Raw genomic sequence first — 10,989 nt, forward strand, 5'->3', positions numbered from 1 at the left:
TAATTAATAAACTTGTAACTTGAATGGATGTAAAATGAATTTATAATTACTGATTGGATTTATGTGTGAGCACGCACGATATGGACGATGGTTCGATGTGAAGCAATATAATATTGCTAAATAGCTATTTCCTAAAAAATGTCCAGTTGTACAGTACAACAACAACATAATTTGCTATTTGCTGTTAGTCATTTTTTTATTTACGGAGGGGAAATCTTAAAAAAGATGCCCGGCTGTTGGGGTAGAAACGGGTAATGTGGGATTCTTAACCACTTACGTAACACTTGCTCCTAATTCTAGTTTATATTGTTTGAAATAATTTAGGATTTTGTGTTGGTGTTAATTTTAGTATTGATAGTAAGTTAATTTTCCAGAATTATATGAAATCAGTCCATATGCACAGTTCGCGATTGGGTTCCGGACATTCGGTCACGTTGATAACCAAGAAGCACCGCGACGAGGGAAGAGATATGACAGTGGTATGAATCATTAAAATGACAACAAACCATTGATTTAAGTCTTTAAGCTTTCCACGGTCAGCTTTCCACTTACAATGCTTATATATGCCACTTTTGTGTATTAGTAGTAAAAGTGTTAATTGACCAATGAATATCTTGGCATATTGTCCTTACGTCATCCCTCAGGGTTTAATTCAAAGTTGAATCGAATGATGACTGAATTTTCTTATTGTTAGTTTTAACATACAGTGCCTCCCAAATGTCGTTTGATACAAAATAATATAAATCCAGAAACCATGTAATTCCATCAACCATTCAATTGCAATTAATAGCAGAATTGTTCATATTATATATATTAATAGTTCCTGATGATGTATTATGAAAAATTCTGACACATTGTATCTAATGGAAAGCTTCTGCTTAAGTGGGTAATATTAAACTATCAAACGTCTCACTTGTCTTCACTTCTATTCTTATTCGCTCTTGTAGCTTCAAAAATTATTCTACTGAGGATGTCCGTACTTTGAAATTTTGAAATTAATTTTGTATTCGATCATTTATAGAAACGAGTTTTCAAATGCGATCAGAATCAGAAGAGAGCGATTGTGTTTCACGCACAACTACATTGAAAAGCGCACCAAGAAGTAAGTATCATTAGCAAGGCAGCATATAATTATATTTCGTATTTTTTCATGTTTACGTTCAAAGTCAGAAATAATACTGACATTAGCATAAAATTAAATATATATATATATTGATTGAAATGATCCCTATCTTATACACCATTGTTCATCTAATTAAAAACTGAATTTCTGATACTTAAATTGATTCTGAACTTCACCTTGTTTTCATCAATAATATTTTTATTTATATCTAAATAATTTTCTCCATAATGTATTTATAACAGTTACTGTAACAACATTCAAAAGCTCCACAGCTAGACATTGGCTTTTTTGCCTTGAAGCTTGGCTATTTATAAATAATGATAGCTAGCAGACTTATGAAAAAGAGAATTTAATCCTGATATTAATAAAGATTTTATGTTAATATGTACGATTTTATTTTTGTGTTACCCACACAATTCTAAACATTTTGAATATCATATCAAAAATTGACCGCTCCAGCGGGATTCGAACCCGCGTCTCCGACTGACCGTGTCGGCGCTCTAGCCAATTAAGCTATGGAACGATGTGTGATGGAAAATTTCGATCTAGCGGGTACATTAAGATTTAATGTTGATATGACCGCTTTTTTTCTTTTACTCACTTCATCCTTATCTCCTACTTAATAATGAAGGAAAATATAATCAAGAATTTAGAAAGAAATCTCAAGTTACGTAATCATCAATCCACAGTAGAACAGCCAAAGTAGATTAGCCTTTAATTGTGTTGTATAAAAATCGATGTCATTATTCAGAATTAGTATCTTGGATTTTTTTTTCACTAGGTCAGCAAACAAGCGTATGGCTCACCTGATGGCAAGCGATTACCCTAGCCTATAGACGCCTGCAACACCAGAAGATCGCAAGCGCGTTGCCGACTCAACCCCCCCACCCAGGAGCTCTGGTCACCTTACTCACCAACAGGAACACAATGTTTCATGAAAACAGTATTATTTAGCTGTGATCTTCTGTAAGGTCAAGGTACTACCCCAGTCGGGCTGCTCCATATTTTTAGCAGGAAATTCCTGCTGTGCCCTACCTCAGTTAAAACCTTAATTTACAGACCTTACACTTTAAATTATGATTGATTGATTGATTTAGTTTGTACCTACTGCTGGGTCTACTTACTGCTGTAGTCTTTTTCTCAAAATTTTAATATTACGTTTTAAAAGCATTTTTAGGGATGAGATTTCATTCCTAATTTTTATACCATATTTTAATCAATTTCAGAAACCTGCAGAGTACCCCATCACAGGTAGCCATCGAATTGAAAATCGCGCTACAAATTACGGATTGTTCTTGAAATAGTTGGGCTAATTTATAAACTTATAATTTGTGATTATGTAGGTTACCATTGAGGTTAATTGATGCAAAAAAACGTTAGCTGACTATATTTGGAAAAAGATCAATTCATACAGAATAAAGTTAACTAATCGTAATTGGAGAAATCAGCACTTGTGTATGAATCGTTATATCTATATGAATTTTATGATCGTTCTAAGTTTAGTCAATGATAAGGGTGATGATGGAGACGTCACTTATCGTTTTTTATTTTTGTGATATAATACTAATTTTAATTTTAACGATATGTTTTAATTTAATAATGATTGATCAAATAATATATTTTGTATAAAAATTTTATTTATAACATGTATGAAAGTAATGGAACATATTTAATTCGTTTCATTTGCTAGTCAAAAAATGCTTCCTACACTGCCATATTAATCTACATTTTGGAATAAATATAATTTGCGGAATACCTGCGAAATATTGCGGATCTTTTTACCACCACAAAAAAAAAAAAAACAGAAAAAACGGAAAAATAAGAAAAATCCGAATCATCCGAACGCTTATGGTGACACCAATTTTATAAAAATTAAAAAAAATGCAAAAATTATATATTTATTATATAAATATTGCTAATATTGATTGCTCACTTTCTAAATATTTTTATATATTTTGAAATGTGAACTCTATCACATAACTAGCGCCGGACATTCTTGCAAAACTCAACAAAGCTTACGATTTTAATACGTGTACAAATATTTACGTTAATCATTCAACGTTTATTGAATCAACCATTTGCGCATTATCAAAAAATTACACAAATGCGTGGCGCCGGTCTTAAAATTATAAAATAATTTTTCTATTCTAACAAATAATAATATATTTAAACGAGCATTTTCATCTCGAAAGATAGATTATAAGATAATATAAATCTTTTGTAATATAATTATAGAAGCGATAGAATATCTTTTAGATGTAATTTTGCTTCTAGATAATGTTGTAGTGAAATTAAAATTTATCTTCAAAAAAGACTGATTGTTTAATGTTTATTTATTAATGATTCAAACTTGTAAATCTCCGATTTACTAGAAATAAAATTTCGAAAATATAAATGTTAGAACATTATACGTGAGTTTTATTTATTCATCTAAAGTTCAACGTATCTCTAAGCGTATTTTTTTTAAATGAATCAGTTAATGAAAAGTTAAATCTTTTTTTAAAATATATATATATATATATATGTATATATATATATATATATATATATATATATATATATATATATATATATATATATAAACTTTTCGTAACAATAACGAATAAAAAAAGAGTTAAATATTTCAGTGCTGTCGGAAGTTATACACGTACTATACATTTCGCTGATTCATTTTAATTTACATAGTCTGAAAACGGTTGTAAAAGTTAACCAAATACAGAATACATTTGAATTCCATATACATTTTAGGATGATTTCTGAATATAACTTTTTCTCAAATAATAAAAAAAATTATCTATCGTTGTGTCCATTTGTTATAAGTATTCTTTGACGGTTCGCAGGAAAGTGGACAAAAGGTGCCAAAATTTTGGTACCATTTGGCAAAATTGGCACCTTATGTCCACTTTCCTGCGAACCGTCAAAGAATACTTATAAAAAAAATGTTTCATAAAAGAAGTGAATAAAGTGAATAAAAAATAGTAAATATTTCAAAACAGTTACATCGTAACACTAATTTTATACAGTAATGAAAAATTGGGGAAAAAAGAGTCAAATTTAAAGATTTCACCAAAATTTATTGAAAAGACATAAAACAATGTGTATTACACGTACAAACGAAAAACACGAAAATTAATGAAAAAGTTCTCGGTCGGTGAAAATAATGAAACACACGAATAACCAAATATCTGTGTCATATCGAAAAGCAAAAATGTTTTTATTTATGGGAAATGAAGGTTTTATTTACTTAACTAACTTAAAATACAAACGCGTTTCTATACGCGTTAATTGGAAGAAAAAAATAGCCTATAGCCTTCCTTGTTAAATGGGTTGTATAACTCGAAAGGATTTTTAAATTTTAACCAGTAGTTCAAATTAAAAATCAAAATATTTTTTTTTAATAATATGCTTTATAAGCACCTTGAATCGTCATTTTACAAATTCAAATTATTAACTATTTTCAAAAGTGAAGTTCACGCTCACTCACTTCAGCTTATCGCATTCCACTGCTGGATAAGGCCTCTACAAGTTCACGCCAAAAATGGCGTGAACTCATATGTGTTGCCCAGTCACTACGCTGTGTAGGCGGTTTTGTGATCACAGGGTCGGCTTTGTCACACCGAAGAATCTGCTGCCCGTCTTCGGCCTGTGTATTTCAAAGCAAGCAGTAGGATGGCTATCCCGCCATTGGTCGGCTTTATATAAGTGTCAAGGTGGTAGTGTGTTATCTCTTTTACGAGATCCACGGGAAGAGAGAGGGTGGCTATATTTTTTACTACCGTAGCCACACAGTACAGCAGAAGTGAAGTTACCACCAAGAAACTTCGCAGTTATTCTTTTCAAAAAAAGTTCCTGATATTAGCGCTATTAGAGAAACAAACAAATATTTTCTTTTAGTTTTATAATATTAGTATAGATTATATCTTTTAAATACACACTCGGTCATCTGTTTCTAAGATAGGCAACTTAATGGCTGCGTTTTGGGTAATAAGCACTATGTCACTTCATTCTATCGCTGTCCACTGCTGGACAGAGACCTCTCCAAGTTCAAGCGATTTATATAGCTATATTTTTTGATAAATTTAAATATAAATAGTTTCTATGTAAATAAAAACAATAAATGTATAATGTTACACCGACAATCAGATCGGTAATCAAACGCACTACTTCTGTAGGAGAAAGCAGGGTCACCGAAAATTGCTATAACAGGCTAATCAAAAACTCATTAGAATAATTTTTATTTTATAAAAATAAATTTAATAGAATTTACCCCTATGAAATAGATATAAATATGAAATAGATATGAAAATGGAATAGTAAAAACTATGTTTAACGCGTTTTAAGCTGTAGTGCTTCCAAATTTCACCCTCCACGCTCTTTTATACTTACTTATATACCTCCCTCACCCCTTATACCTTAAGGAAGCACCGCATTTGTGTCTATTAACTTCAGGTGCACCAACCCGTGTATAAAAAAGGGTCAAACTTACAAATTTATAATCCATAAATTATGTCTTATATATATATGAATATAATTTAGGTGATATATATATATATATATATACATATATATATATATATATATATCACCTAAATTATATTCTTAATAAATACATGTATATTTATTTAATTTTATAACCAACTAAATATATAAAGATTATTTCTACCGTTTAAAAATATTTAAAATAGTATTTCATTAAAATGTACAAAAAAAAATCTATCTAGATTGCAAAATACCACTTCTTACTTTCGTAAGAGGTTGTTAACGTTCAGCATCACTGTGGCTGATGCACAGCAAAAATAAAAGACTGACGCAGATGACATGTATGAAGTGTAAAAAGACCGCCGCGTGTGGTGAGCATAATTTCCTTTAATAATGTAAAATTGAACTGAAGTTAAAAAAAAACTAAATTACTATTTTTAAATTTGTGAGAAAATCGTAATTAAAAGTTGTGCGCCTCTTAGGCGTATCTTTACCTTTTGTTGTACTAAAAAATAACGTTTTCTTTCAAGGGTTAATTTGAAAAATACTTTATACTATAGATACTAAAAGAAAAAAAGGGAGAAAGAAAAGAAGACTTTTTTATTAGCCTTTTTATTTACAATTCATAAAAATTAATTAATATATATTATAATACAAAAAATATATATTTTTATTAACTACAAGAAAGAGGATAATGTGACAACCATTGATTATAACGATATTATGTCTACAATATTAAAGTGATACTCATTTAATTTTAAGAAGTAAAAAAACAACTTCAATTTAAATTTTCTAGTAATAAAATGAGAATAACAACAATGTCAAAAACAATTTTTTCAACGTCAGTTAAAACAATTGTTTACTATGACAAATGCATGTTATTAGGTTAACTCTACTCGTCAGATTTCGAATTTCAAATACAAATGGGACCACATGACGAGCTACAGATTTCGAATACAAAAATAATCGTTATTATTCGTAAACCTAGTCAAAAATTGTAAGGTAACAAACATAAAATTAAATTATAATGAAACAACTGTTTCGGGTATTATCGCGGTTTATGAAGTTTCTGAAATGTCCGACGTTTTGAATATTTTACAGCAACCATGGTCACGGGAGGACATCCGTAATACTCCGTATACTCACGTATGCTGAATGAAATTCGCGTAAACATTAGAAAACAATAAAAAAGAATCAAAATTTTACAAAAAGTGTGCTAACACTCATAGCCTTTACATTCCTACGTAAAATATTATCACTGTAATGTAACTATAACCATAAATCTGTAGACCTTAATTTTGTAAAAAAAAAATACTCACCAGGTAATGTGACTCCACAATTCCCTAAAATGTAACTCCGACCCCTTAAAGTTTATCGTTCACTCCTCGCCAGAAAAACTTTTCGTATAAAATCAGTTTCAAACTACCGTTTTGTTCGTAGTGTGCATTCAACCGAGAAATTGGCTTGAAACTCGCCGTAAGATGTGCAGATAATAAAAGTAGTTCTTATATGGAAGATTTCCGATATTCTGTAATCTCTTGATATCTGCGGTTATAGGATGGCCTTCTTGAATAGCATGGAAAAATTTATATGATACCATCATCTTCTAAACCTTTTATTAAATATACCGTATGTACTAAAAAAAAAACAGTCAAATTTTAATGCTTCTAAAACAATTTTTTAACCGACTTCAAAAAAGGAGGAGGTTACTCAATTCGACATATATATATGTTCGGGGATAACTTCGTTGTTTATGAACCGATTTTGATAATAATCTTTTTTGTTGGAAAGGAGATATTCCAAGTGTGGTACCATGATAAGGAAACCAGGATCTGATGATGGAATCCCAGAGAATTCGAGGGAAACCCTCGAAAATCGTAGTGACGAGTAGTACATTTTTTTTTCATTTATTGATTTTAGGGACTTTTGTCCTACAAGGACATGCCAGTCCCATTATAACTTTTACAAAATAATCGGAACACGCACAAAAAACTTAAACAAAAATACCTCAATTACTAAAATCTAGTTACATAAATCAAACAAAGGATAATTTATAAAAATCAAAAATCATTCTAGCAGATTCTGATAAGGGATCCGCTAGAATACTTTGCACTGCCCCAACATCGGACGAACAAAGTTTTAAGTTCCTAAACAATACTTGTCTCTGAGTCTGCAATTTGATACATTCCATCAACAAGTGATATAACTCTTCTTTAGTTCCACATGTATCACAATGAGGAGAGCCAATTTTTTTCATAAGGAATCCAAAACTTTTTGATGGAATATGTCCCGACCTAAGACGATGAGGTATATAATATATAATCTATTTATTTTGTAATGGTTAAACCAGGGCACGGGAGGAGGCTGACTTTGAATCGTGCGATACCAAATTCCTTTAATTTTGGATATTTCATCGAAATGTTCTTTCCAAATACCATAAATATCTTTTTTGTATTTAACTAGAACTTCTGAATAATCTGGTTGTATATTAATTTCTTTTCCTGACTTTATCCCTTTCTTAGCTAATCGGTCAGCCTCCTCATTTCCACTGATGCCGATATGGGAGGGCACCCATTGTAAAATTACATTGACATTAGTATATTGAAATTGGTACAATTTGCTTATTATATTATAGGCTATAGGTAAACCTCTTTTCGCTAAACTACACCCTTTAAGATGTTGCAATGCACTTCTACTGTCTGTCAATATAACAACATTTTGTAAGCCCAAGTTCTGAACATAAGTTAGAGCTTCTGAAATAGCAATCAGTTCTATTGAGTAGGGCATTTGTAAATTTTTTTCGTCTATACTTACGTTGTATTACCTGTCAATGTAATTGAAGTCGGTTTTTTTTTTTTTTTTTTTTTTTTTTTTTCGTTTTTGTCATAATAAACTAAGGTAGAGAGAGATCTGCTGGAGGCGTACCTCTCCGATCGCAAAGTAGGCCTCGAAAATCGGTCGGGGTCCGTGGAGTGGCGGCGGGTCGGCTGCGGTGTCCCACAGGGATCGGTGCTGGGCCCGATCCTGTGGGACATCGGATACGACTGGGTCCTGCGAGGCCGTCTCCTCCCCGGGATGGGTGTCATTTGCTACGCGGATGACACTCTCGTTTACTCCCGGGGACGAGACTATAAGGAGGCGGCGCGGCTGGCTGAGGTCGGACTCGACCTCGTGATCAGCCGCATAAAGAGTTTGGGGCTTCGTGTCAGAATTGAAAAGACCGAAGCCCTCCTCTTTCGCGGGACCGGACGCAAGGGACCCCCACCGGGGGCTACCTTGCAGATCGGAGAGGGGAGGGTCCGGATGAGCTCCCAAATGAAATATTTGGGGCTCATCCTTGACGGAGGGTGGACCTTCGGTCCACACTTCGCTATGGTGGGACCGAAGGTCGTGAAGGTGGCGAGTGCACTGGGCAGACTCCTCCCGAACCTCGGAGGACCCAGCGCCGCCTGCAGGCAGCTATATTCCGGAGTCTGCCGGAGTATGGCGACGTACGGTGCCCCGGTTTGGGCGGATCGCCTCACTGCGAAGAATAAGGCCGCACTGCGGTCGGCGCAGAAGATCATCGCGGTGAGGGTGATTCGGGGGTATCGTACGGTATCGTGGGCTGCAGCTACTGCTCTAGCTGGCGACCCCCCGTGGGAGCTCGTGGCGGAGGTCCTTGCCGAGACCTACTCATACGTCTCGGGTAGGAGGGCTCTCGGTGAGAACCTCACGTTCGACGGGATCCTACGGGTGCGCCGGATGGGGCAAGAAGCATTAATGCGGAGGTGGGGGGAGGACCTGGTGGAGCAGCCGTATGGCACACGCGTAACGGCTGCCTTGCGCCCGGTCCTTGAGCGGTGGATGCGCCGTAAGCGCAAACCCCTCACCTTCCGTCTGACGCAGGTTCTCACCGGGCACGGCTGCTTTGGTGAATACTTGTGTCGGACGGCCCAAAGGGAGCCGACGACTGAATGTCACGATTGTGGCGCGGCGGTGGACTCTGCCCAGCACACCCTCGAGGTGTGCCCGAGATGGGCGGCGCTACGTCGCGATCTGACGACAGTCCTCGGAGGGGACTTGTCACTGCCGAGCGTTATCACCGCGATGCTCGGTGACGACGAGTCCTGGAAGGCGATGGTCTCCTTCTGCGAGACAGTAATGTCCCAGAAGGAGAACGACGAGCGGATGAGAGAGGGGGCCGCCGACGAGGCCTCCGTCCGCAGGCGACGAACGGGGGTGCGTAGGAGGCGCTACTTAATGCGTCTCCAGTAACGCCCCTGTGCCCATGTTGGGCCGGGATGGGAACCCGGTCCTGCTAGACATGGCGTCGTCGGGATTGTTCAGAGGTGAGCCGGACAGTCCCATGGAGGAGAAGTCTGGTCTTTTCGCCGAGGCCAGCCTGTCGCTGGAGGGATCCTGTTGCCTGCAGTTCCGGGACCCTCCAATTAAAGCGGCTGAAGGCTCCCGCAGGGGTTTTGGTCGGTAGTGCACCCCCAAGTGCTAAGCCGACATACGGTCTAGGAATGCCTACCCGGGCATCCTGGATATCACCCGTAAATGGGTTACCCTGCGATATCAAAAAAAAAAAAAAAAAAAAAAAGGTAGAGAGAGATGTGTGAGTAAATAATACAATTTTTAAATTTTGTATGTCTTGTGTCTATCTGTCACTATGTTTATTTGTATCCCCACATTTAAATAAAAAAAAACGGTATTTTTTTATTTTTTAAACTTAACGTCCAGTTTTTAATTTGCCATTATTTTTTTTTTTTTTTTTTTTGATGACACCTAGAACGATAACTTCACGAAGTTAGAAATGTTTAATTATAGTAAATCGTTCATACATTGTTTTCTTTATATTTATCAAAGCAATAGTTTTTGCTTTAAAAAAAACATTACATTAAAAAAAAATTTACATTAAAAAAAATGATAATAATGATATAGTATGTATTTAGTTAGCCTTTGTCCTAATGACCAATGCAGATTGTCGAACTAATCTCGTAACCTGGTACCCTAAAATTTCATGCTTTAAAAAAAATCTTTCATTTATATTTTTTACGTAGCACTCATTTGTCCAAGAACATAAGTACGTCTAGCTTTCTTGGAATATCGCCAAGAGCTATTTCATTTGCATTTAAATGTAAGTATATCTTAAATAAAGCCTATCTAGTATTTTTTTTTGTCAAACTAAACCAAACTAAATAGTCTGTTTCTATTATTCTTTTTTAATTTCAATGATATTTGAGGGAGGGGAGTGTAGGTCGGCATCGCGTTTCTGATACTTCTAATGATGCAGGCGTCTAATTTAAAGCTATGATAATAAGCGGTGTGGCTACGGCAGTAAAGAATAGAGTCACCCCTCTCTTCCCGTGGGTATCGTAAGAGGCGACTAAGAGATAATACAG

General features: G+C 35.1%; 1 protein-coding gene across 1 annotated transcript in view; it reads left to right on the forward strand.

The window, feature by feature from the left end:
- Positions 1-2,378, forward strand: part of LOC123664613 (Down syndrome cell adhesion molecule-like protein Dscam2) — a 32,121-nt gene extending 29,743 nt beyond the window's left edge. Inside the window, exons 31-33 of the mRNA XM_045599130.1 lie at positions 375-479; positions 1,022-1,102; positions 2,350-2,378. Coding sequence (XP_045455086.1) covers positions 375-479; positions 1,022-1,102; positions 2,350-2,378 — 215 coding nt within the window. The remainder of the gene's footprint in view (positions 1-374; positions 480-1,021; positions 1,103-2,349) is intronic.
- The last annotated feature ends 8,611 nt before the right edge of the window (positions 2,379-10,989 follow it).

Source organism: Melitaea cinxia, chromosome 22, assembly GCF_905220565.1.
Source record: "Melitaea cinxia chromosome 22, ilMelCinx1.1, whole genome shotgun sequence".
Taxonomy (NCBI): domain Eukaryota; kingdom Metazoa; phylum Arthropoda; class Insecta; order Lepidoptera; family Nymphalidae; genus Melitaea; species Melitaea cinxia.